This window comes from Suricata suricatta, chromosome 7 (assembly GCF_006229205.1).
Source record: "Suricata suricatta isolate VVHF042 chromosome 7, meerkat_22Aug2017_6uvM2_HiC, whole genome shotgun sequence".
Classification (NCBI taxonomy): Eukaryota; Metazoa; Chordata; class Mammalia; order Carnivora; family Herpestidae; genus Suricata; species Suricata suricatta.
In genome coordinates this window covers 137,713,396-137,740,914 of record NC_043706.1, presented here as the reverse complement: position 1 = coordinate 137,740,914, position 27,519 = coordinate 137,713,396, and the positions used below count along the sequence as shown (strand labels likewise).

The window sequence follows — 27,519 nt, the reverse complement described above, 5'->3', positions numbered from 1 at the left end:
AAGCGCAACCCGTGCCTGGGGGAGGTGGAGGAGAATCTTCACCAGGCACCTCCTTCCTCCTCCAGTCCCGAAGCCTGACTTCCGTTCTCCTGCGTTCGCGCCCCTCTCATTCGTTCTCTAATTGGACGAAAATGCCGAACCCGCCCCCTCTGGCTCCTCACTTCCTGGTCTTCGGCACTTTTCTCTCCCTTCCCTCCCCTCCCTTCCTTCCCGCCCTGCCCCGCGGCCGGGCCGGGGGAGCGGTGTTCCCAGCAGTCTCCGCGGCCTAGCACGGGCCCGTTCCACGCCGTAGCCGCCACCGCTCTTGTGGCCGCCGCCGGGCGTAGGAACCCAGACGCTGGTTCCCCGCGGTGAGGTAGAAACTCGACGTGCACGCCGCCGCGAAGATGGAGGGGCCTTTGTCCGTGTTCGGAGACCGCAGCACCGGGGAGGCGATCCGCTCCCAGAACGGTAAGGGCCAACGAGGCTTCAGCCAGGCCCACGGCGGAGCGGCCCCCGGCCCCATCCCGGCCCGCCTTGCTTGGGCTGGGGCAGCGGAGCTGGCTCTTTCCTCGTCTGTTCCTGGGAGAGGGCCGGGTCTCATGTTTGTGGGTGGGGCGGGGCGGCAGCGCCCTATACTCCCGTAGGGGAGGCTTTTCGGAGAGCCCAGCACGTTTTGGAGAACTGCCCCGCTGCGCGTGGTTGGCGGTACATGCCCAGGCCCGGGAGGTGAGAAGCGCTTCTCCGCCTGAAAAACCTGCCGCCCGCATTGACACGTGCCGGTCGCGCCGCGAGTCCCCTTTGGTCCGGGTGCCTGGCGCCTCCTATGTTCCGATTCTAACCCGGAGAAGATGTATCTCAGCCTTCGGGCTTCGTTTTAGGGCTATTAGCCAGAAAACACTAGTTGTGACTGCTGGTTGTACTGATGAGAAATGGCCACAGTCCAGATGACTTGCCCCGCTGTACCCCACGGGTTATTATCCGCATTAGATGCTAGGTGCCCGGATGTCCACATCCGATTCTTAACCCACCTACCGCCGACAGGTTTTTACCGTTAAATTGGTTGACGAAATCTAAGTTGAACGTTAGTGTAAGTGATCCTGAAAGTGAGGTTATTCTGACAAACAAGACGAATTAAGACATTGGTTGCTGTTTAGTAGAGAGCGTGGACACTTTTGAAGTCAGGGATGCTTCCGGATCATACCGCTTTAAGTAGTTTGGAAAGATTTGTAGATTTGGAAAGTCCAGAGGCTGTTGGTGTCACTTTCTTTAGGCTGAAATGGTTGTCACTTGGAGCTGTGCATTTTTAAAACTTCTTTTTTCATTTCTACAGTTATGGCAGCAGCTTCTATTGCCAATATTGTAAAAAGTTCTCTTGGACCAGTTGGCTTGGATAAAATGTTGGTGGATGATATTGGTGTAAGTACACTTACGTGTCGTGTTTGTTAAAGGGAAATGATGGTTCTTAATTTAAATATTACATGAATTATCGTTTCTTATCATATTGCTGGTATTGGAAGGTGCAGCAAAGGTGATAACATGGATTTGTGTTAATTTAGAGGCTGTTCTCTGTCTGTAAGTGATTGTGTTGTCTTTTTTCTTTCCTGCCAATTTCTTAGGATGTAACCATCACTAATGATGGTGCGACCATCCTGAAGCTATTGGAGGTAGAACATCCTGCAGCTAAAGTTCTTTGTGAGCTAGCGGATCTGCAAGACAAAGAAGTGGGAGATGGCACTACCTCCGTGGTAGGTAATTAGTTCTTGGTAGACGGCTAGAGACTAGTTATTCTCCTAAAATGGACTTTGACAAAGTGAAGCTATAAGTCAGTCATTCTTTCCGGGTCAAGAATAAGTTGCATACTTAAGGGGGAGAAAATGTACTTGGTTTCTGGGATAGACAATTTGAAAACCAAGATTTGTAGTTTGTACAATTCAGAGGAAAGACACTTAAGAGCTAATGCAGTCCACTGGATTTTCAGGCCCCTCCCCCAGTGGCTCAGTCATTTAAACTTCGGATTCTTGATCTCATGGTTCTTGAGATCCACATTGCCGGGTGGGGCTCTGTGCTAACAGCGTGGCGCCTGCTTGGGATTGTCTCTCCGTCTAGCTCTCTCAGCCACCCCCTCTCCCCCGCCAACCCCATTTGCACTTTCCTGAGTTCTTCAGCCACAACGATATTTGTACATCATACACAGTCATACACAGGTTTTTAAAAATAGTTTCACTAAAAAGTTTTATCTTCTCATCACCTGAAACTTAAAAGTACATAAAACTTTCTCTTTATCTAGGGAAGAAGTGTCACTGACTTTAAGAAAAAAAGGTTTTATTTTGAATCTCATGAGTTCAAAATGGGAATGTGAAAATTGAAGTAGGATTTTTTTTAACTTTTTTTTAATGTTTATTTTTGAGAGAGAGAGACACTGTGAGCAAGGGAGGGGCAGAGAGGGAGACACAGAATCTGAAGCAATCACCAGGCTCAGAGCTGTCAGCACAGAGCCCGACGCGGGGCGCAACCCCATGGGCTTCCGAGATCATGACCTGAGTGGAAGTCAGATGCTTTCCCAACTGAGCCACCAGGTTCCCCTAGAGGAATGATTTTTAAGATAAATCAGGTGGTAGTCTAAACTAGTATGCAGCTTTCGAGTAGCCCCTTTCTTTGCTTGGCTCCCGTTAGGCGCTTACTCCTCATAGGTAACGGGGCTGCAGTTCTCACCCGTTTGTCGGCTGAACCGGTTTACTGGCCAAACGGCTGTCTGGCTATTTGCGTCGGCCACGTGCAGCTAAGTAAAACGCTGTGTGCAGTTCTCTTTCTTCCAGGTTTCCAGTAACTAGTTAGTCGTCGTCCCCATTCAGTACTAGCTGACCGTTGTTGCAGGGCTGTTTTCTAGAAGCACGTGTTGTCAGACGCCCATCAGCGCGAGTCTTTCCCCAACAGGTCATTATTGCAGCAGAGCTTCTGAAAAACGCTGACGAGCTAGTCAGACAGAAGATTCACCCCACGTCCGTTATCAGTGGCTATCGACTTGCTTGCAAGTAAGATTGTTTGCCTTAAGTAAAAATTTTACGTTATCTGGCGCTATATTTGTAAAAATTCTGTGTTCTTTAAATGTTACGAATGACTAAATTTATTTTGAAAAAGCCATAGTTTAGTAGAAATATTTGAGTAAGAAACAGGGCTAGTATCTTTTTTTTCCCATTTGACTACCACATTTTCTCCCAATAATAGATTTTGGTGGCTATGCTTATGGGATAGATTAAAACTGCCATGATCTGAAGAGGGAGGATTTATTTGTGTCCTCCTCCTATATGAAATGGCTGAACAGAACGTTGGTCCCGATGACGTTTTGACGTGTGATAAAGTTTGAGTAGTGAGTTTATAACTTGTTTCCTACACGCTTCAAACAGGGAAGCTGTGCGGTACATCAGTGAGAATCTGATTATTAACACGGACGAACTCGGGAGAGACTGCCTGATCAATGCCGCTAAGACCTCCATGTCTTCCAAAATCATTGGAATGTATCCTTGTGAGGGTTCGCTACAGTTTAGGCTTTCTTAAGAGTGAGATCTTGTTAAGTTTTTGTCCCGGGTGACGCTGTATTGAAATTGCCTGCTGCCTTCCTTGCCTTTCCGGGTTTCCGGGGAGCGGGGTGGAGGGAGATGTCAACAGTGTGTACTAGCAGTAGGAATCGCCGGTAGCTGTAAGTAATATTCTAGCATTTTGACAGCAGAATTACCGTTTGTTTCTTCGATGAGATGGCTGCGAGGAGGTGTACTGGAGTTGCTCCGGGTTTCGTGGGCTGTGCACGCATTGTCCGTCCCATGCCTCCTGTTCTCCTTAACTGTTGGCTTAGAAACGGTGATTTCTTCGCGAACATGGTGGTGGACGCCGTACTCGCAGTTAAGTACACAGACGTCAGGGGCCAGCCTCGCTATCCTGTCAATTCCGTTAACATTCTGAAAGCCCACGGGAGGAGCCAGACGGAGAGCTTGCTCGTCGGCGGCTACGCCCTCAACTGTGTGGTGGGATCCCAGGGTAAGGCCCGGATTCGGTCCTAAAGGTTCAGAGTTTGCTTTCCATGGGGTCCATACCGTACCCCCTTCGGTGGCTGTCCACACTTGCACTTGACAGTTTGGTAAGGCCCAAAGATAAAGGAAATAGTACGTCACTTTTTAGTTTCACTTGTCTAGCTTAGGCACATAGCGCTTAGGAAAAATGCAAGTTAAAGTACATATAAAGGCCATAAAAGTTTGTTTCTATGTTAAATGTTACATAAATCTTTATTTTTGTAGAGAATATAATTTAACATTTCTTGCAATTTTTTATTATGCTTTAAGAATATCTGTATTTTATAAAATGTGCCGTCGTGACCGTTCACTTAAAGAGGCTGAACATGACGCTCGCTTGCAGGCATGCCCAAGAGAATAGTGAACGCAAAGATTGCTTGCCTTGACTTCAGCCTGCAGAAAACAAAAATGAAGCTTGGCGTACAGGTGGTTATCACAGACCCTGAAAAACTGGACCAGATTCGACAGAGGTACGTTCAAAGATTTTTTTTGACCTTTGAAAGAGGTGTCTGTAAGTTACGCTTTTGTTCGAGCGGGTGACGAGTTACCAAGACGACCCTGAGGAGCGAGAACACCTCCTCGGTAACGGCAGTAGTCAGCCGGCTGCCGGGGAGCAGAGGGGCTGATCGTGCGGCTGGGTTTTTTAAATTGTGGAGGTCTTGGAGGACTAGAAAAGGTACAGTTTAAAAAAGTTTGGTTTTTTTTGTTTTTTTTGTTTGTTTGTTTGTTTTTGTTTTTGAGGTTTATTTTTGAGGGGATGGGGCAGGGGGAGACACAGAGTCCAAAGCAGGTTCCAGGCTTTGAGCTGTTCATGTAGAGCCCAACGCGGGGGCTCAGATTCAGCAAACTGAGATCATAACCTGAGCCAGAGCTGGGCCCTCAACTGAATGAGCCACCTGGCCGCCCCGAAAAATTAGGATTTTTAACCAAATTCAAACTTGCTGGGAAGTTAGAAAATGTAGTGACCTGGTGTTTTGAGATAGACATGCGGTGATACAACTTCAGTGAAACTATATAGAGTTTCGGTTTTGAGTGATTAATGTCACAGATCTACCCAGGAGCGTACTTCCTTAAGTGTAGCGTGCCCTGCATGCCCCCTGGGTGCCAGGCCCCAGGGCACACCGGCGCCGTTCCTGACCCGGTAGCATGCCCCAGAGCAAGATTTTGACCGCTACCCTGGATTTTGACTGCCTCCTTCCACTAGACCCTGGACCCGTTATTCACATATTTTTAGTTGGTTTGTTAAAATGGGAAAAACGGGAACTGAACCAGACCTACAAGAAGTCTCTGTCAGAAGTCAGGCTTGCTTTTTGCCTTTTAGATCTGCATGTGTATTTTTTTCTGCCCAATAACAAAGTGTCCTTTCTTCCAGCGGAGGCCAGTCAGTCCCTGGAGAGTAACGGTTCTCAGGCTGCGTCCTCAGCTACTGATTCCTGTCCCTCGGTTCCCCTCGCAGCCACCTGTAGCTCTGTCCCCCGCCCCAGCGGCTCCTTGCTCTTCCCCGTCCCTCCACAGCTGGCTGTCTTAAGTATTTTATACAAAAACTGTTTTCTGATACTTTATTTCTTACCTCCTTTTTTTCTTTATAAAGTTTATTTTGAGGGAGCGTGCGCTACCAGGGAAAAGTAGAGAGGGCGAGAGAGAAGCTGCTGACAGCACAGAGCCTGACTTGGGGCTCGATCTCAGGAACCGTGAGATCATGACCGGAGTAAAATCCAGAGTTGGACGCTTCACCAGCTGAGCCACCCAGGTGCCCCTTTTCAGGTGTGTCCTCCAGTGGAGGACTATTTGCTGAGGTCACTGGTCATCCCTAGGGTAAAGTTCAGTAGCCACCTTGAACTCGCTTGACACTGGCGGCGGGAGGCAGCTGTGTGGCGCTGTCCCATCCCGTGTGTGCTGGGGGCAGCCCCGGCGTGACCCCTCGTCATCCCCGTGCCTCCGGGTATTCTTTCTGGGGTGGAGGCTTCCGGGGCTGCGTCCTGAGCCCCGGCCAGCTGTGACTGCTGCTTCCACGCCTCAGAGTCCGGGTGTTTCACACAGCGTGGGGTGGTGCCCGTGAGTCTGCGGTTTCGTGACGGGGCCCCTCAGGCAGAAAGCCAGCAGATACCCTAACTCTGTACCAAATGCCTCTCTCCCTTCTAACCTGTCACCAAGACCACTTGATGTCTGTCCTCAAACTAAATCTCAGATTCACCTATTTTCTGTCTTGCCCCTATGGAGGGGCAGCTAAGCTGCTCCTCCGGGTTTCTCTCTTGTCCCCTCCTGGGCCGTTTTCCGCACAGCAGCCACAGTGACCGCCGCCCTTCCGAGGCCAGCGCCTTGTGTGGGCGCCGTCTCCGAGCAGCTGTTCCCTGCCGCCCGACGCCGCGCTGCCGGGAGTCCCTGTGCTTGCTCTCCCGGGGCCGGCGCGGTTGCGGGACTGGGACTAGAAGCTCTGAAGGCAGAGCCTGAAGGATGTGCTCGGCCTCACGGCCCTTGCCCGTCCTGCGGCGTCTGGCCCAGAGCGCTTGTCGGTATTTATAGAGCGCTTTACCTTGACGGTCATCTTTGTCTTATTTTTTTAAATTTTTTGAGAAGTGAAATAGTTTCTGTAATCTGTAATATGTTGACTTTTTCAAATCTGTCCCTTCCCCATAGCTTGCTTGTGATTTGTGCCCTATGTCTGCCCGCATCCTGGCAGCTTTGCCTGAATAATGCAGGGGTTGAAACGCGTCGTTTGAAAACCAAACTTTAGGGGCTCCCGGGTGGCTCAGTCAGTTAAGCGTCCAACATCGGCTCAAGCCTGTGCTGATAGCTCAGAGCCTGGAGCCGATCTTCAGATTCTGTGTTTCTCTCACTCTCCCTCTCTCTCTCTCAAAAATAAATAAAAACATTAAAAAGAAAATTAAAAAAAAGAAAAAGAAAACCAAACTCTACTTTCTCATCGTCCTGCTCCCAACGTATTAGTGTGTGTTTTGCTCCAGGGGTCGCTGGCTGAACCTCCCCGTCACCAAGCCATAAACGGGGAGACTTCCCTCTCAAGACCATCTATTCACATCAGATATATTCCTGTATCTCCGATTACCGCTTCCTTGCCTCACTCCTCCCATCTTTCCAGTGCAGGGCCCACATTGATATCGGGGGATCCTCTTGAAAGCACGGATGATACTTATTTAAAAATATTTAGCTTCCTTAAAAAAAATATATAAAAAAATATATTAAACTTCTTGGGGGGCCTGGCTGGCTCAGTCAGTAGAGCATGTGACTCGATCTCAGGATTGAGTTTAAACCCCACTTTGTGTGTGGCATCTACTTAAAATAATAATAAATTGGGGCGCTAAACTTAACAGCCTGTCTCATTAACATCTATCTCTACAAAAGGTTCTTCATTTTCAGTTCCTACTAGTCATTTTTTATTTTTTAATGAAAAAAAATTTTTTGAAGTTTTTTTTTTTTTTTCAGTTTTGAGATAGAGCACTAGTGGTGTAGGGACAGAGAGAGGAGGAGACAGAGTCCGAAGCAGGCTCCAAGCTCTGAGCTGTCAGCACAGAGCCTGATGCAGGGCTCAGACCCATGAAATGCGAGATCATGGACTGAGCCGCCCGGGCACCCCATTCCTACTGGTCATTTCTCGGGGCTCCTCGACTCCAGACCTTCATGCTTCCCACGCCTCCGCTGACAGGCTGCATCCTGCCCCTTATCACCTCTGCATCCCAGAGTAGTTAACACTTTTCCAGAGTATGGTTGACGGTATTTCCCTGCCAGATCCTAAAAGGCAGAGATGCTGTTCTTTCTTATCACGGTTCTTGGTTAGGAACTCACATGAGGGGGGGCGTCTAAGTGGCAATTTTTAATTTCTTAGACTTTTCCTTACGTTGATTTAAATTTTAGTCACAGAAGGGAAAGAATGCTGTAATTTAATCAGCAATTATCTTAACGTAAAGTGCTTAATGGAAATAGAACTAGATTAACCAGACAGAAGGTAACTTCAGGTTATTCCCCAAATACTTCATCTCTGTAGAGAATCCGATATCACCAAGGAGCGGATCCAGAAGATCCTGGCCACTGGTGCCAACGTCATCCTAACCACCGGCGGAATCGATGACATGTGTCTGAAGTATTTCGTGGAGGCAGGTGCCATGGCAGTTAGAAGAGTTTTAAAAAGGGACCTGAAACGCATCGCTAAAGCTTCTGGAGGTAAGTCCTCTGCAGACTCCGAGCTGCGGTGGTCACGTGTCTCTGCGGATGAATGGCCTCACTAACGGTTTTTTCTTTACTTCTTACTCCTACTCCTTTAATGCCTTAGGCTACAAGTACGTCTCCCAGAAGCATTTTTCACATTACTGGAAAAGCTCTTAACTTACTGAGTTTCTTGACCTCAGAAGGCTATGCATGGTTCTGTGTTAGGATAAAGGGACAGTGGTTTGTGTGATGCCGGTCTCCCTATACATTTGTTCTTATCATTAAACGTTTCCGAATTTGGGACAGCATCTAACCTGTTCCTGGGGAAATACCGTATGTAATCTTTGACCTTATCTTCATAGCAACTGTCTTGTCGACCCTGGCCAATTTGGAAGGAGAAGAAACTTTTGAAGCTTCGATGTTGGGACAAGCAGAAGAGGTGGTACAGGAGAGAATTTGCGATGATGAGCTGATCTTGATCAAAAAGTAAGAGCCGATTTCTAAGTCCCAGAGCTGTACAGGTTTTATTAGTACGGGAACGGACCGCCTTCCCATTGATTTGCTGCTCCGGTCTTCCAGTGACCGGAGCGGTTATACGCGTGGGAGACAACAACGTAGGCCGTTGTCAGCGGAGGTGGAGTGACCGTTCCATCTCGTCTGCGCGGCCCAGACATCGCTGCCGCGTTAGACGAACCACATGACCAGGATTTTCGATCGAGGTGCTGGCGTGGATGTCTGTGTAGATTTACTATATAAAAATACTAAGAATTTCACTTGATTGTTTTAAACAGCACGAAGGCTCGTACGTCTGCATCAATTATCTTACGTGGGGCAAATGATTTCATGTGTGATGAGATGGAGCGCTCTTTACATGATGCTCTGTGTGTGGTGAAGAGGGTTTTGGAGTCCAAGTCCGTGGTCCCTGGCGGAGGGGCCGTAGAAGCAGCCCTCTCCATATACCTCGAAAACTACGCAACCAGCATGGTAAGAACATCTAGAAACCTTTCTTTTCAGGAAGGGCATGGGCACCGTATTTGGCATTTTGTCACTGCCTTCCCTGATGGGGCGCCTGGGTGGCTGGGTCCGCTGAGCATCTGACTCCCGATTTCGGCTCGGGTCGTGATCTCACCGTTTGTGGGAAGGAGCCCTGCCCCGGGCTCTGCGCCGACAGCCCAAAGGCCGCCTGGAGCCCTCGCCTGCTCGGGTTCTGCCCGGGGCTCGCTGCTGCTGCTGCGGGCTCTAAGACCCTCGCTGTCTGCCTGCCCAGGGGTCTCGGGAGCAGCTCGCCATCGCAGAGTTTGCGAGATCGCTGCTCGTTATTCCTAACACGCTGGCCGTCAACGCTGCCCAAGACTCCACGGATCTGGTTGCCAAGTTAAGAGCTTTCCACAACGAGGCCCAGGTTAACCCAGAACGCAAAAATCTAAAATGGTGAGCATACAGTTTCGCTCGTTCGTTGTCCTCTGTCTCGTGTGTGGGGCCTTAGCTTTGTGTGAAATGATGGGAGATGATGACTAGTGCCTAGCGTTGGTGTATTTTAGTCAGCACCTCCGATTCCCAGCCTCTGCCGGTGTCTCTGGGCCGTCCCTCCACCTTACACATCGGTCCCACAGAGGCAGAGGGGGTTATTAACTGCTGGAGTCTTGGGGATCTATCATAAGGTCCCAGCATTGCCCAGGAGTAACTCACATTTGAATGGGGAAGCTGGATTTAAAGCCATGGGATGGCATTGGTGTGCATTATGTAAGAGATCACTTTTTTTTTAATTGCAGGATTGGTCTTGATTTGGTCAATGGTAAGCCTCGAGACAACAAGCAAGCAGGAGTATTTGAACCAACCATAGTGAAAGTTAAGAGTTTGAAATTTGCAACGGAAGCTGCAATTACCATTCTTCGAATTGATGATCTTATCAAGTTACACCCAGAAAGCAAAGATGATAAGCACGGGGGTTATGAAGATGCTGTTCACTCGGGGGCCCTTGATGACTGATCTCCTTTCTCTTTTATTTATGACAATGTTAAGATGCAGTTATCTTGTACCTCGAGTACTACACATTAATAAAAATGCTGAGCTCTCCGGCCTTGGGTTCTCATGAGAGTGAGGTGGGTTTCCATCCTCACTTTGGTCCTCTGGCTTCACGGGTTATAACTTAGTACCTTGTTAGCTTAAGAAGAGGGCAGGTTTCACTTTAGCTTCTGCATGACTGGTTAACAATTTCATCCTCTCTGAACACACATGGCTATTCCCATCCCACCCCCGATGCACAGGGCAGCCACACCACGATGCCCGCCCTTCCGCTCCATTGTGTGTAACAGGGTGACAAGAATCCGACAGCCAGATGCTCCAAGAGGGTGGCCCAAGGCTATGGCCCCTCCTTGAATGTTGACCTAAGTGGGGGAAAATATATACCGTTATTTTGTGGACACAGGGCAAAGATCTTTACATATATAAATTATTTGGAAATGTGTGAGGTGGGGAAGGGCCGAGAAAGGGAGAGACTCCCAAGCAGCCTGGGTGTGGAGCCTGACATGGGGTTTGATCCCACAACCGTGAATCTATGACCTGAGCCAAAATCAAGAGTCTGACACTTAACCTACTGAAACCACCCAGGCGCCCCCTGGGTAAAAATCTTAAATTATCTTCACTGTGTTAACGTTAACACCTTAGTAAACTATCCTTTCAAATTCCACCTCCATTTTAACTGTTTAGGAACGGACTTCTATCCCTGTGACATCCACCCTGACTAAATCCTCTGTTCGTGTTAGAAGTAAACTACATAGAATCCAGGGGGGTTGCCTTGGGAAGCAACAAAATATCTCCCCAGTCCTAGCGGGAGATCCACCCCATTAACGGTGGCCAATACCAGGGATCCTGTGAAACTAATACTGTGGGTTTTGCTGTTTACGATCAAAATTGCATTGCGTTCACTTGCAAACTCTCCTCAGGACTGCTTGCTCGCATTTACCTTCTCTGGGTTTAGTCCAAGTTCTTTAGTTATTGCAACAGAGAGGGCTGCAAAGGCTTCATTGATTTCAAATAAGTCCACATCCTCCAGTGACCAGCCTGCTTTTGCAACCTAAAGGAAAGACAAGGGAACAGAGGTCTAAGAACTCAGGTGGAATCTTCCTTCACTGTAGTAGAACAGTAGGTGGACACTGAAAGATTGCTTTGTGGTTCCAGCACGAGCCTAGTGATAACCACATTTTGCCTTGGTGACACCAATTCTAAAAAATGAAGAATAAGACATCCCTTGAAGATTCTAAAGTTTTGAAGCAGCAAAATGTTACATACAGGTGAGATGACCTAAGGGATTATCTGTTCCCCCTAAAAGGCAGATGACCCAAATGTTCTTGGCTGCCCTTTGCAGTGGGGAAGGAGGCGGGACACGCAGGTTTCAGGAAGAAGCCCATGTAAGGCTTGCGTAAAAGGGAAAGCAAAGGGGATCTGATAAGGAAAACAAAACAAGGCTCCGTCTTGGCAGTTTGGAGTGGCGAGGAGCTGAGCCAAGGCTTACAGAGGGCGGAACGTAAGGAGAGAGGGGTGTAATCGGGAGTTCCAGGGTGTTGGTCTGGTCCCAAAGAGGTTCGTTCTACCGACAAAGCGAAGAACAGGTGCTAACATTGAGAAGTAGACTCACAGCTTGCTTTATCGCCGGAATCGGTCCTGTCCCCATAATGGAAGGCTCCACACCGACTTGTGACCAGGAAACTATCTGTGCTAAAGGTGTAAGCCCTCGGTTATCGGCCTCTGACTTCTTCATAAGAACCACAGCTGCAGCGCCATCATTGATTCCTGTAACAGGAACGTCTGCATTTTTGAAATGCTCATTGAGTTACAGACCTGTGTCTGCTTTCTCTGACACCTGAAGACATGTGTTAAGTTATTCTTAACACATCTCGGCAAAGTCATTTGCTGTAATTCCTGTCTTACAGTGTCACTGGAAATGATTAAGTTTGGTAATATGACATGTTGACCACAGAACCTTCTAACCGAGCAAAGTGGAAAAATTAAAGGGCTGGGGCAGGGGAGGGTAAGAAAAGAAATGGAAGAAATAATCATTTCGCAGGGGGTACTGGGAGCTTCTGGTTTTGGAAAAGCATGGAGGTAGTAGATAAATCCGGGGGTTCCCTGCTTTGCCTTTTCACGTATGTCGAGTGAGGGTGTCAGGAAGTCAAATCCATTCTTTCATATATACCTTAAGTCTCAAATGTAAACACTTAGGAATGATCAAATACAGAGAAACTACCTTTTGCCTTGAAGCAATGAAAGGCTTTAGGATAATTTGTATATAAAAAACAACTGAATGAAGAAGGCATGAACTTGGTGGGATCCAGCAGCAGACGGTCCCCCGCCCCCCACTGCCCCTTGGAAATCTAACCTGAGGCATTAGCCGGGGTGACCGTTCCGGTTCCATCTTTGAGAAAGTAAGGCTTTAACTTGGACACGGCTTCTATGTTGGTCCCGTGGCGAGGAAACTCGTCTGTTTTCACTTCGGTAAGAACTGAACAAGGAAAAGCAATAACCCAAGATTAAAACAGAGGTGGCAGTCAGTGTGCTAGTGGAGTCCAAAGACCTGACGCATCAAGATTCATACTTGGAAGGTTTATCAAAAAAAACTTTTATTCCAAAAGGAAAGTACACACTAATGAAAACCGTGTGTTTTGTGAGCACTGTCCTTAAGAGACATTTTTGAGAGTTCTCCATATGCACAGCCCCTTCTGAGGAAGGCAGCTTCTTGTGTGAAAGGTTGGAGGTGTGGGGGGTAGGACTTGGCCCGTTACAACCTACTGGACCCGGGAGCGTGAAAGCCAGTCTCCTGAGGCCAGGACATAAGTGATGTCAGTAACAGGGAACCGAACAGTTACCAGTAACAGCTCCTTGACTGACGCTCTCCATATTAGATAAGAGCCAAGGGACCCGAGAAGGTCCACCCTCAAGACATACATGGCGTATCGATGTGTACAGAAACAGACAGGAGGTAACGAGTGTTCACTTCGGAGAAGTAGCCTGTAGGGACAGTTGTTGCCTCCTAATAACCACGAGCCGACGCTCCAGGTACTCACATGGAACCAGCCAGATCCACAGAACAGTGTGCAGCTCTGGGACCAAGAGTGCCCAGTGCTGACGCAGGTCCCATGCTCTTAACCCTTCTACACCCCTTAGTCATGGCCCCCGCCATGCCCCGTAATCATGCCCCCACCCACACCCCATAATCATGCCCCCCGCCCCACCATTTTAAGATATATCCAAGATAATCTTTTCTTTGCAACGTGAAAGACATAGCTAAGACCCAATGTATAAACATTCCTTTATATTACTTTCTGGACTATTACTCTCACCTATAAATAGGCATGCTGCTCTTTAAACCACTAGGATCTAGATACGCACCTTTTCCAGATACAAAAACTGGTGTAATCTCTTTGTCAAAATAGCCAGCTTTCTGCGCACTCTCTGTCCTGTTCTGGGACAAAACTGCAAGCCGGTCCTGATCTTCTCTACTCACTTGCCATTGTTTGGCTACATTTTCAGCTGTGAAAGAAAATAACAATAATAAAGCAAAAGAAACATTTTCAGGAACTGGCTCCTGGTAGCTCAAGTCTGTCACGTGTAAACGAGCACTGAGCGCCCAGCACACGCGGGCTCACGGATGGGCCGTGACAGTGTTGTGTGGCGTCTTGCCTCCCACTGGCAATGAAAATTGGGAAGGGTTGCCGTAAATCGTAGAAGCCAATGTCTTTGTTTCCTTCCTTTTCTCTTTCCCCTTCAATATAATTTTAAGCTTTCAGAATTTCCTTTAGGCAGATTCACCAACTATTTCTAATTTTTTGCCCCATTTAGTTTACCATTCTCTATGAACCATTTGAGAAAAATGTATAATCATGCCCTTTTATCCCTAAATTTTAATGTCCCTGTATATTTCCCCCAAATGGCCATTTTCTTACATAACCACAGCTACCAAAACCAGGAAAGTTAACATTGATACAATACCATGATCTGATTCTTGGTCCAGATTCAAGTTTCACCTGCTGTTCCAGGGATGTCTTTTGTAGCTAAATTTGTATGTTCAGGCCTGGGACCATGCACTGTCTCACTGTTAATCCCTCCAGTTTCTTCTTATTTGGGACAGTTCCTCACACTGTCTTCTGGTTTCTTCACCTTGATTCTTTGAAGAGCAGGGGCCAGTTCTTTTATCGAATGTCTCCAATTCAGGTTTGTTTGTTTTTTTAATTTATTTTTTTAATTTTTTAATTTTTAATGTTTTATTTATTTTTGATACAGAGAGAGACAGAGCATGAGAGGGGGAGGGGCAGAGAGAGAAGGAGACACAGAACCAGAAGCAGGCTCCAGGCTCTGAGCTAGCTGTCAGCACAGAGCCTGACGCGGGGCTAGAACCCATGAAGGTGAGATCTGACCTGAGCCGAAGCCGGAGGCTTAACTGACTGAGCCACTCAGGCGCTCCTCCAATTCAGGCTTGATGTTTCCTCAAGATTAGATTAAGATTTTGTAGAAAAGCAGGTGTACCACGAACGTGTTCTTCTCAGTGAATCTTATCAGGATACCCGTGGTATTAGCTTACCTCAGATGCTGTTAGCTTTCATCACTTACAGTGTCTCTACACTGTAAAGTTACTACTCTTCCATTTATAACTTATCAGTAACTAATGGGAAGTTACTTTGAGGTTGCCAAAAAATACCTTCTTCCTCATCAAATTTCACCTGCTACTTTTCGTGTTTGTGATTTTCCAACTCCAACCATCCTGTGTACATGTTAACTGGCGTTTTCCTTCCCTCCATTTATCGTGCTGACGTCAATATGGATGCAAATATTTTTCTTTCATTTAATAAATTACATCACCCGTAACTACCACTACTTATTGTGATGTTCAAACTGTTCAGGATTGGGGCAGTGGGCATCCTCTAACCTGGCGCCTGTGCCCTTTTGACATGCCCCCATGTGCTCTAAGCACTGATTTTTGGTAGTTTTATGGTTTTATTAACACAAACCCGGTGTGCACGTAAGTTGTGTATTCATTTTTTTTGCTGCAGAGCCTGGCATTGGACTTGGGGACTCTGGTGGCCAGCAGGCCCACTCCTTCCACAGCGGCTCTGTGGTTCTTGGAGGAGACACTGTGAGCAGCCTCCGGGCAGTAAGTGCATTAGCAGCACTTCAAGCTTGACCTTGTGGACTAAAAACTTCCAGAAGCCATTGGGCAGCATGTGCTTTGTTTTCTTGTTGCTCCCGTAACCAAGGCTGGGCATCAACAAGTGTAGAGCTCAATGAGTTTTGACAACTGCATGCAACTAAATATCCCATACATGTACTATTTCCATCACCCCAGAAAGTTCTCACATGCCTCTTACCCATCTCCCCCTCCTTGAAGCACATAATATTCTGATTTCTTTCACCATAAATGCAACTCCGTGTCTGCTCTCAGCATTGTTGTCATATTACCCAGATTGTTGAGGTCACCGCCGTTTGTTCCTTCTTACTGCCGAGTGGTCGTTACGCATTCCCCTGTGGATGGACGCCTGACCCATTTCTAGGTCTTGGCTCTTATGAATAAAGCTGCTATGAACTTGCTTGGGCAAAGCTTTTAGTGATCAACGTTTTCACGTGTCTTTGGTAAAGAAATTGCCAAATCTTTTTCCAAAATCGTTGTACCACTTTACGGCTGCAACGTATTAGAGTTCCAGTTGCTCCATGACCTTGTCACTGTCCAGTCATTTTACTCTTCATCATTCTGGTGGGTGTAGAGCAGCATCTTCCTGAGGTTTTAGTTTGCATTTCCTGAAATAATGGGGAGTACTTTTTTTGCACTTATTGGCCATTCATCTGTCTTCCTCTGTGAAATATGTGCCTAATCTTTAGCTCATTTTTCTTTTTCTTATTTATTTTGAGAGAGAGAGAGCAGGGGTGGGGCAGAGAGAGAGAATCCCAAGCGGGTTCTGCACTGTCAGTGCAGAGCCCCATGCGGGGCTTAAACCCACATATGGTGAGATCATGACCTGAGCCGAAATCGAGTCGGAAGCTTAACCAATTGAGTCACCCGAGCTCCCCTTTAGCTCATTTTTCAATTGGGTTGTCTTTTTATTAGTAGTATATAAATTCCTATATGTATTGTGAATATTTTCTCCTAATTGGTGATTTGTTTTCTTAATAGTGCCTTTAATGATGGTAAGTTTAATTTTTGAAATATCATTTATCTAATTTTTCTCCTAAGATTATGGTCTTCTGAGTGTTGTCTTACCCCCAGGTTTATAAGCTATTCTATGTTGACTTCTTTGGTTTTTATTTTTAGATCCATGATTCATCCCAAATAATATTTGTTTACAGTGTGAGGCCAGAGCTCAGGGTCATCTTTTCCAAGTTGCTTGTGGAACCTCTTGTTCCACACCTCTCACCGGAAAGGTTTTCCCTTCCGCATTCCACTACACTGGCGCCTTTGTTGAAAATCATCACAAGTCTGGGTCAGTTTCTCAACTTGACTCCACGCCACCGGCCCACTTGCCCATCCTTAGGCCACAACCATACTGTCATGATTACCACAGCTTTGCAGTAAGTGTTCAAATTAGACGACGTAATTCATTCTACTTTTCACTTTGTCGAAGTTGTTTGGGGGGTTATCCTAGGTCCTTTGCATTTCCGTATAAATGTTAGGACCAACTTGTCAATTTCGAGGAGAAAGTCTGCGGTAGTTATGGGGCTGTAACTGTTTGCATAGTTTTAGTGACTGGGTATTACAACACGTAGGCTTACCCTATCAGTCTATTTAGAGTTAGTGCTTTAATTCTTATATAAAATTTAAGAACCTTGTGACAGGATACATCTAGTTTCTTTGATCCTTAGTTCTAACTACAACCACACGTGCTGTAAATCCGACAATACAGTGCTACACCTTTTGCTTTAAACAGCCATGTCCTGGGGCGCCTCAGTGGCTCAAGCGGTTAAGTGTCCAACTTCAGCTCAGGTCTTGATCTTACGGTACGAGAGTTCAAGCCCTGCGCCAGGCTCTGTGCTGACAGCTCAGAACCGGGAGCCTGCTTCGGATTCTGTGTCTCCCTCTCTCTCTGCCCCTCCCCTACTCACACCGTATCTCTCAGAAATAAATAAAAATTTAAATAAATAATAAACAGCCATGTCTTTTTAAAAAATTAACAGGAAAACAAAGAAACCCCTTCTGTTTACCTGCATAGTTACAATGTGTGCTCATCTTCACTCCTTCCTGCCGAGCTGAGTCTCCATCAGGTGTCACTTTCCTCTGATTTCAAGACTTCCTTTAGCATTACTGGTAGAGTAGGTGTGCCAGCAACCAATTCATTTCACTTCACCTAAAGCAGGTCTTTATTTCACTCTAATTCTTGAAGGATATTTTTACTTGATGTGGACTTCTGGGCTGAGGATTTTCTTTGAGCCCTTTAGTCCAGTGGCTTCCACAGTTTTTGGGGAGTTATCCAGCATTCATGTTGTTTTTCTCTTGTCCATGCCCATAAATATATAGTTTTTGTCTGCTGGATTTCTATAGTTTTTTATTTTAATTAGAGAGAGAGAAACAGAGAGAGAGAGAGAGAGAGAGAGAGAGAGAGAGAGAGGGAGAGAGAGTGTAAGAGAGAGAAAGCGAGCAAGCACGAGCAGGAGAGAGGGGCACAGAGAAAGGGAGAGAATCCAAGCTCAGTGTGGAGCCTGATGCAGGGCTCGATCCCATGACCCTGGGATGATGACCTGAACCAAAATCAAGAGTCGGATGCTCAACTAACTGAGCCACTCAAGGGCCCCAATTTCTGTATTTTTACCTTCTTTTTCAGTAGTCTTACTAGTTTGCTGATGTGCAACTTTTTTTTTAATCTTTCTTAGTATTTGAATTTTTCACAGAATTTGGGAAATTTTCAAGTAGTATTTCTTCAATATTGTTTCTGCCTCCATTCTCTTTCCTATTGCATGTGTGTTAGTCCAGTCTATTTTGTTCCATGGATCCCTGAAGTTCTGTTCATTCTTTTCTCTTTTTCTCTGTGCTCTTCAGGCTGTATGTGTTACTCTATCCTTACATTCACTGACCCTCTCTTCCATCTCCAGTTTCCCATGAGGGCCATCCAGTGGGTTTCTCATTTCAGAATGTGGGCTTTGCAGTTCTAATTGTCATCTACTTCTTTGTGTGTATTTTCCCTTTTACTGCTAAGGTTTCCCCTACATGTTCTTCAGTCATGTTTTCCTTTATACCCATAAACACAGGTAAAACAGCACCTTTAAAATCCTTGTCTGCTGATTCCCGTGTCTGTCATTGTAGAGATCAGATTCTATTGACCGTTTTTTCTTCTGGTTATGGGCTACATTTTCCTACTTATGTGACTGTCTAGAAATTTCTTATTGTATGTTGGACATTATGGTCGCTCTATTGTTGAACATCTGTATTTTATGATCTTTTAAGCAAGGGTACTGAGTTTCCCGCTAACATGCTGGCAGATCATACGGATCCTTTTGAAACTTTTTTCAAAGCTTATTAGTTTGGGTCTTTGGTGGTCCTTACGCTAGGGCTACCCTAAACTGAGGACTTTCTGGGGAGGCCATGGGAGTGTCCAGTGGGTTCAGCAAAGCTTCTGCTCTGCTTGGTCAGAACTCCCAAGTCTCCCAATTCACAACTCCCTTGCAGCTGTTTCCAGCAGACCCTACATGTAGGTCCCTGCCCACACACAACGGAGTATCTGACCCAAGGGTTTAGGAGGCCTTTATGGGGATTTTCGGGGCTCAGTTTCTAGCTCCCTTCTCTGCAGTGCTCTGCCTCACAAACTCCAGATGTTCCAGCAGCTCCGGACTCTGACCTCTGCCTCCTAGTTCAATGACCATTCCCCCAGGGAGAAAGTCAGGGATAGTGGGGTTTTCTCTTCTTTCAGGAATCTCAGTCTTGGGGCACCTGGATGACTCAGTTAGTTAAGTGTCTGACGTCAGCTTGGCTCATGATCTCACTGTGAGTTCGAGTCCCATGTCAGGCTCTGTGTTGACAGCAGAGAGCCTGGAGCCTGCTTCAGATTCTGTGTCTCCCTCCCTCTGCCCCTCTCCCACTTGTGCTTTGTCTCTCTTTCTCTCAAAAATAATAAACATTTAAAAATTAAAAAGAAAACTCTCAGTCTGTGACAGACTGCAGCCGTGGCAGAGGCAGCGCTGGTGTGGGTGGTGGCACCGTGCTGGCTGCAGAGTGGGAGTCCCCCGCTCTCATCTAAGGGAGCCCTGGAGCAGCCCTTCAGGCAGGGGACCTCAGAGGCAGGGCAAGAAACTACCCTGGGGAGAAAAGCGAGATGCTCCCAGTAACTCACCCTCCCTCATTGTAGGAGCACACAAGGCAGAAACAAGGAACCTGAGGCTGTCCTGACACCCTGATAGGAATCTTCAAAAATCCATCTCGACTATTTGCAATGATGCCTACACCTGGGACCTAGCACTTTCCCTGGCCAGTGCCAGCCAAGCTCCCGACGGGGACACACTGAGAACGGTCAGCAGGCTATGCCTCTAAGACACGGCTCAATCCTGACTGCCTGTGAGGGCTCAGCATGGAGCAGAGAGGTCCGGATCCTGGTCCACACCAAGTCGTAGGGCCGTTCCGAGCCCGGGTAGACTCCCTGTACCTTGTCCATGGGGAGCTCGAGCACCAGACAGAGAGAAACAACACGCTCCTCTATATTAGTCTAGAAGGGAGGGTTTCCCAAGGCCGATGGGAGGAAGGAGCTGATAGGCATCAGATGGAGGCTCCGTGGGGAAGGCCGCTGGTGCTGCCTTGTACGGAAGCAATGCACCTCAGGCTGTTAGAACTGTCGGGGAGCGGAGGAGGTGCCCGCAAGGGAGGGGCAACAGCCCGGAGGAAATGGCAGTTCCTGGCAACTGCCCCACCCCCACCCTACTGCGGGGCCGAGCGCACTGGAGAGGCAGGCCCTTTCCCTGAGCGCCAGCTTTTGTCTAGAGGTGGAGAGAGGGGGCAGGACATGTTCCCGAACAATTTGGATTGTTCCCAACATCATCCCTGCCAGGAGCTTGCAAGAGGCCAAGCCATGGGGCACTTGGGGCTGAGCCCGATGTGGTAATACAAAAGGTTCTGGAAGGTCCTCATGGAAAAAGGCCCCAGTTGGGAGGGAAAAAAAAGGATCTCAGTCTTATATGACTGTTGGCTAATATTTGAAAACAGTTGCTTGATATGTTTTGACCAGTTTTATATTTGTCTATATGAGGAGGTCTAGTCTTTACTAATTCCTACATCATGGCCTGAGCCTTTTTCTTTTTTTCTAACCAACAGAAATTTATTTCACATAGTTCTGGAGACTAGACGTCCAAGATTAAGGTGTTAACAAGTTCATTTTCTCCTGAAGCCTCTCTCCTTGGCCACCTTCTCGCTGTGCCCTCACATGGTCTTTCTTCTGTGCTGACATCTCTGGGATTTCTTCCTCTTCTTATAAGGACACCAGTTAGATTCGATTAGGGACCATGATAAAAGCCTTAATTTAACTTGATTACTCCTTAAAAGGCGCCAACTCCCAAACATAGTCACGCTCTGACGTCCTGCGGGCTAGCTAGGGCTTCAACATACGAAGTTTGGGAGGTCATAGTTCAGCCAGAACACCTGGCACAGGGCCTGGGAGCTGGATTGTTAACGACAGCCTCCGGTGATGGTGACACAGCTGGACTGTCATGCTGGGAGAAACTGTGGCTTGGACCGTGGTAAAACCCGGGTCCGGCACACAGGCTCCCCCAGTCCGGCCGCGCTCCCAGCCTTCCCCGCCGCCGCTCCCGCTTGCAGTGACAAGGTGCCTGGGCTTCCCTCTGCTCCCTTTATACACAGTGTTCCCTGTGCTCAGACCCTTGTTCTTTTCCCCACTCTCTCATGAGTAATGACAGCATTCCTGGGGACCCTCCAGCTGCCCGGCCTGAACCGCAGACAACCATCGAAAACCAGGTCACACAAGGCAAAGAATGCGGTGTAAGGAGCCAGGGGTACCGCTCACTCTGATGCCGCCTCTGCCACAAAGCCGCTGTTGGGGGGCCCTGGTCTGTTCATAAGGTGGAACGGGGGGGCTGATCAGAGCCCCGAAGCACCGCCCGTCTCTAACATCCTGCCCTAATCAGGAGTCACGGCGGAAACACAGGCTATTTCCTCAGTGGGGCTCGCCCGAGTGAAACTACCCCTGCCGTCAGTGACGAAGGGATGAGGACGTGGTCCCTGCCCCTAAAGAGGAGAGCACCTGCCAAGCTGGTGACGACACGACCTTTTTAGAAGCCTTCTACAATCTGTCTCCGGCTGCGCCGGCCTCACCTGTAATCCCCATGTGGCAGCTGTGGAAGGCGTCGGTGAGCCCGTCACAGAGTATACTGTCCGTCAGCGACATTTCCCCCATCTTGACTCCTCTCCTCAGATGAACCAAGTGAGGAGCCTGGAAACAAGAAATACAAGTGGATTTAGGATTGGTTGTCACCAGTCCTCTCCTCAGGATCCCACTCGACACTACCCAGCGGTTCCTTAGTCTTCACCTCGTCAGCCCAGTGACCCTCTCCCCACCCAGGGCCCGGAGGCCCCGGGAATCAGCACACCACTCTATCCTGCCCACCCCTGGGAAGCTGTTACTCGCTTTCCCACCTACTTCCATTTACCACCAAATCTACCCATTCTGTGTCCTATTTCCTTAAAAACCCCATTTGGTCTAGGGGCGCCTGGGTGGCTCAGTCAGTTAGGTGTCTGACTTTGGCTCAGGTCATGATCTCACGGTTTATATGTTCAAGCCCCACATTGGGCTCTGTGCTGATAGCTCAGATTCTGTGTTTCCCTCTCTCTCTGCCCCTCCCCCACTCTCACTCTCTCTCAAAAATAAAATAAACATTAAAAAATTAAAAAGAAAAGAAAAGTCCATTTAGTCTTTCCGAAGATGTTTGCTACCTTCAACCTACCTCCTCCTGGGCCTCACAATAGCTGGGCTGAATCGGTCCTGTCGAGGGGTCCCCAGGTCAGACCCTGAACTGCCTGTAGGAAGCTGGCAATGCACTTTTTCCTTTTCACTCCCATGCCAATTTGAGGGATTTCTTGGGGAAAGAAATTGTGCCGGGCAAACCCGTTCGAGAAGGGCACCACTCAGTGCCCCTCTTTCCCACACTCTGTTTCTCCAAACGGTCAACACACTTTGGTCCCTGGGGTCCTCCTTGTCAGGGGCAGGACAGTAAGTGCAAACATCTGTTTTTTACTTTTCTGTACAATGAGAATGAAATTTAAGACCAAGGATACCAACCAACTAATGTGACAGGTTTAATTTGGGACATATTTCATGCTTTGGTAACACTTTAGCAAAAACATAAGTTGTGTTCCAATCCCACTGATTGGCAGGCTTTTGCCTCAATGTGGATTTCCCATCCAACTTGGAAGAGTAAGTAACATCCAGGTAGGGATCGAGCTTGAATCCTTTTTTTCTTTGTTTACCATTTGGCCTCAGCTCCGCTCTGCGTCAGGTAACTCTGCTATGGCAAAACGAGTTCATTTGCCAGAGCCATTTGCAAGAGCCGTCACCTTCCAGGGCCTTACCTTGCTCATGCTTTCCATGCCTCCGGCAACCACAATGCTCGAGTCCCCTATCCCTATCGACTGGGCTGCAAGACACACGGCTTTGAGGCCTGACCCACAGACCATCTGGCAGCTCCAAGCTGGCACAGAGAAGGGGATTCCCGCGCCCATACTGGCCTGTCGAACAGGATTCTGCCCACAACCTGCAAGAGGGAACACAGAGCCTTCTCAGCAATCAAAGAGAACGACAAATGTCTCCCTGGGCTACTGTCACTTCCCAGCCAAGCTGAACCAAGCCACACTCCCAGCCAGACAGAAAAGGCCTGTGTACACCTCACCCTTGCCACAGTCTAGCCCTTGAATGAGGATTATCTTACGTTGTTCTATATTTTATAGATGTACGTTTCCTCTTCCACAAGGAAATTATTAATACCTTAAGAAGGAAACATTCCTCTTGATCTTTCAACAGGGTCTGAATAAGCACACATTTCCTTATTTAAAAAAATGTAATGTTTATATTTGAGAGAGAGAGAGGAAGCTCCACTGGGGAAGGGGCAGAGAGAGAAAGAGGGAGACACAGAATCTGAAGCAGGCTCCAGGCTCTGAACTGTCAGTCCAGAGCCTGACACGAGGCTTGAACTCACAAACCACAAGATCATGACATGAGTCAAAGTCAGACACTTAACTGACTGAGCCACCCAGGGGCCCCTCCCTTATTTAAAAAAAAAAAAAGCTTATTTATTTATTTTGAGAGAGAGAGAGAGAGAGAGAGAGAGAGAGAGAGAAGATGAGCAGGGGAGGCTCAGAGAGAGAGAAAGAAAGAACCCCAAGCAGGCTCTGCACGGTCAGCACAAAGCTGGAGTTGGGGCTCGATCTCACAAAGCATGAGATTGTGATCTGAGGCGAAATCAAGAGTCAGACGCTTAACCAACTGAGCTACCCAGGGGCCCCAGCACATGCCCCCTCCTAGAAACAGGGCAGAACTTGGGCATTATTCATGTTTCTAACGAGGGCCACGTGCTTCCATGACCATAGCTCAAGATGCCTTACACAATAAGAGGGTTACTTAAAGAAGAAAATCTCTGATAAGTGCTTCTCTCCTTGCTTGATAGTCATTACACATGGTTAACCGGTTATGTAACAAGACATGTATACAATTAAAACTGACAAATACCATTGTATAACTCAACTGTGGGAACTGTTCCTCAGGGAAAAGAAAGAAATATATCACACATATTGTTGGGGCCCAGTCGGCAATAATAACCCTCAAACGATATTTTGCCTCTTGGACCGCACATATGGCTTCTGTTCATCCTATGATTTACTTTATTTTCTGGCTCTTTGTCTACTATAGGGAGTGAACATAATCCTCTCCCAAAAGATTTGCTTAAGGCTGTAGGGAGTAAACATAAACCTCTCCCAGAAGATTTGCTTAAGGATAAGCATCCCACCCTTGAATAACTAATGAAGGGCCTTAAGGAATGTATATCTCCTCATGAATTCTTCAGGCTTATCATGTTTGGAACCAGACTATTATTAGGGGATTCTTCTTTTTGCAATGACTTAAACCTGTTACTTACTGATAAGAATGACCTTTTCCGGAGCATGTCTTCAAGGACTTTGAACTATGTAACCATTAAAGAAATGATGTAATCACCTACGGTATATAAGACCCTGGCTATCTTAATAAAGTGTGGGTTTTACCAACCACCATCCACTCTGTCTGTCTCGTCTGTCTTGTCTGTCTTGTTCATGTTCTTTCTTAGAGATATTTTCGCCTACACCAACCTCCTACTCGGGACCTTTCGACTGTGGTGCCTGGGTTGGTCCCCCGCAACATATAAAGTAGCGGAGAAGGGAACGGAGTTGAAAGTTTCAAGTATTCTTAGTACTAAGTGTCTATTACCAAAGGATCAGTGTGTGTACAGTGGTCACTATATTGTAAATTTCAGATAGACCCATACCTAACCTGTGTTCAGTGAGTTTGTTGGGAAAAGCTTGCCAGTGGGTCACGGACAAAAATTTAGAGATTATATTCATCACAGTGATCTTTCTCTGGGATTAGACTGGCAGCCTTGAGGCTAAACACAGATACAGGAAGTCAGAATCAAAATACCTCTAAATTAAATACAGCTAGTTAATGCTAGTTAATAAAGAAGACAATATTTTTTGAGGCTCCTGCTTTTTAAGCTACAATGAATTACGTATGCATTTAAGTAAATAATTCCCTCATCAAGACATTGTGTATTTATCCATAATCCCCATCTTCAAGGTAAAAATGAGTGTGGGGCACCTGGATGGCTCAGTCGATTAAGTGTCCAACTTCAGTTTGGGTCATGAGCTCATGGTTTTGGAGTGTGAGCCCCGCATCGGGCTCTGTGCTGGCAGGTTGGGGCCTAGAGCCTGCTTCATATCCTGTGTCTCCCTCTCTCTGCCCCTCCCCCATTCACATTCTGTCTCTCAGAAATGAATAAAAATGTTAAAAAAATTTTTTTAAAAGGTAAGAAATGAGTGCTAAACATAATTAATGGTCTAGCAATTAGCAGAACATGAGCTCCACGAGAATGAGGCTTACTATCTGAAACGAACACTGCTTATCCCAAGCTGAAGGATCAGTTAAATATGTCTATAAGGTCGTGGAGGGTGTCTAGGCTCAAGAAGCAGGACAGATGAGGGCTCAAATGCTAGCTCCACTGCCAACTGTGCCCATGGGGAAGTGACTTGTCTTCTCAAAATCTCACTTATCATTTCCAAAATGGAGATAATATGATTCAATAGACTTAACTGACAGGATTAAATAAAGCAATGAAGGCAGTAAGCACCATGCTTTAAAGGCCCAGCACTCAGCAGGCTCTCATTAACCGTCGCTATTGTCTGTTTATAACTATGTAGAGATACGATAGAAGAGAACTGGGGGAAGAGAGAACAGGAAACCATGGGAGATGCACGGAGTACCCTAGGGCAACTGAAGTAAGTCTGAATCGTGGGTCTGGGAAGGAAGGAGGGCGTGGGCTGGAGGCCTCCAGTCTGCGAGTGTTACTCGCTGATCTCAAAGCCCTTGGAGAGTCCAGGGAAAGCGGTAGGCTCCAACTTTATGATCAGTAGGCACAATTTGTGAAAGGAGAATTAGGAAGAGGAACTACAAAAATGGGCCAGGTCTGGGGAGAAGGACAAAAGTTGGCTGCAGGTGAGCACTGCTAATTACCACCAGCAATAATTAGGATTTATGCTGCCGAGTGAGTATAAATCTGGTTATTAAGTAATAGGAACTGTCGCTGGTCTGCAGATGGAGTGGGAACCAGAAGGGAGATAGGAGCACTCGGGTGACTCACCTGTCCCCACCCACGGAGTGACACACCCCCGTGAGAAGCAGGAAGTGCAGCCAGCTTGGAAGGGAGCAGACTGCCGGGGCAAGGACCTCACGGGTGCCCGTCCCCGGCAGTAGCACAGCGCAGGACACAGAGGAGGAGTTCACACATTCGTACATTTGAGGGGACTAGGGAGGGCCGCGGGTACTCTCTGATGCGTGAGGCTGGCCCTGGGTCTAAAGAAGGAAAAGGCAGGGGCGGGGTATCGGGGGTCCAGCCTACGTGCATCTGGAAACGCAGATGACAGTCTCGGAGTGTTAAACTGGAAGGGGCTTGCCAGAGGGACTGCCACAGCAGGAGCGCCGCGGGCAATTCTCTGGAGTTAACTGAAGCTTCGGGAGCGGGGATGCAAGGGCGTGTTGATGGGTTGTTTCCAATAAACCTGACCTCAGACGGGTTCTATGAGGAGTTACCTGCGGTCAAAACGGGTTCTCTGAGGAGTTACCTGCGGTCAAAACGTGTCCAAATATGACCTCTGACACCTCTTCAGGAGCCACAGCGGCCCTCTTCAGGACTTCTTTGATGACCGTTGAGCCCAGGTCGTGGACAGGGACGGTGGACAAGGTACCGTTGAAGGAGCCTAGGGCAGAAGGGCAGCAGGGGCGATGAGGGGGGCGCCCAGCGCGGCTCGTGCGGGTAAAAGCGGAGCCTGTGTGACTCTCAGCAGCCGAGACCCACGCGGACAGCTGCCAGAGCACCAGGAAACCGCGGGCGCGCAGGAAACCTGCGCATCCAGATCTCGAGCGCTGTCAGATGGGAGCCGCCCAGGCTTCCCTAACAAAAGGGAGCGATGGTCTCACGCGCCCAGGGGCTTTGAAATCTCTACAGCCCTAAGCCCAGGACAGCAATTCTCACTGAACCTCCATTCACCGCCGTGACCCTCCTCTCGCCACCCAACAACCCCACCCCTGTGGCCACAGGGGGCTGACATCGGTTCTCCTAGGGCTGGCCAATCAGAGGACTCTAGAGAAAGCGCTTACCCTCTCCAGCCAATGGGAGAGTCGAGCGGCCCGGTGGTTCTACCCGGTGATCCAATCAGAGCACGCAAAGCGGAGTAGGGCGAGGCTGCCCGCGGGCCGGCTGGGGGGCGACGCGGGGTGCCGGGTCCCAGGTTGTCCCAGGGATCCTGGGGTTCCCGAGGCTGGGCCGCCACCAGCCACTTACCTATAACGGTCCGCGCCGCGGAGACGATCACCACGGGATCAGATCCTGCACTCATCCTGCCGCACCACAATCTCTCCTGCTGCTGCGGGCCGGGCGCTGCAAGCAAGTGAGGCAAAGCCTTGCACAGCCGCTGACGTGCCTCTCCGGGGGGCGGAGCCACGGACAGCCCCGCTCACGACCCATGGGCGCCACGGCGCAGGCGCAACAGCCCAGGGCGCTAGGCCGCTAGGCCGCTCAGATCGAGGCGGTGGGCAGG

General features: G+C 48.0%; 2 protein-coding genes and 2 non-coding genes across 4 annotated transcripts; 3 read left to right on the top strand and 1 right to left on the bottom strand.

Annotated features, from left to right (window-relative positions):
- The first annotated feature begins 210 nt into the window (after positions 1–210).
- Positions 211–10,287, top strand: TCP1 (t-complex 1). Its single transcript, XM_029944278.1, has 12 exons — positions 211–450; positions 1,313–1,398; positions 1,599–1,727; positions 2,917–3,014; positions 3,387–3,497; positions 3,833–4,014; positions 4,390–4,516; positions 8,047–8,222; positions 8,570–8,693; positions 8,999–9,191; positions 9,475–9,638; positions 9,980–10,287. The coding sequence occupies exons 1-12, from the start codon at positions 387–389 to the stop codon at positions 10,194–10,196; spliced, it is 1,671 nt and encodes a 556-aa protein (XP_029800138.1). The 5' UTR covers positions 211–386; the 3' UTR covers positions 10,197–10,287.
- LOC115297333 lies at positions 3,171–3,310 on the top strand. The gene has a single exon (XR_003911419.1). It is a non-coding gene; the product is annotated as a small nucleolar RNA SNORA29 (small nucleolar RNA).
- Positions 8,755–8,883, top strand: LOC115297328. The gene has a single exon (XR_003911414.1). It is a non-coding gene; the product is annotated as a small nucleolar RNA SNORA20 (small nucleolar RNA).
- On the bottom strand, positions 10,183–27,400 carry ACAT2 (acetyl-CoA acetyltransferase 2). Its single transcript, XM_029944279.1, has 9 exons — positions 27,264–27,400; positions 26,545–26,679; positions 22,753–22,934; positions 21,499–21,616; positions 13,596–13,736; positions 12,586–12,708; positions 11,845–11,999; positions 11,173–11,283; positions 10,183–10,594 (listed from the first exon to the last, which is right to left on the bottom strand). Exons 1-9 carry the CDS (start codon positions 27,316–27,318, stop codon positions 10,424–10,426), a joined length of 1,191 nt encoding a protein of 396 aa, XP_029800139.1. The 5' UTR covers positions 27,319–27,400; the 3' UTR covers positions 10,183–10,423.
- Between the last annotated feature and the right edge of the window lie 119 nt (positions 27,401–27,519).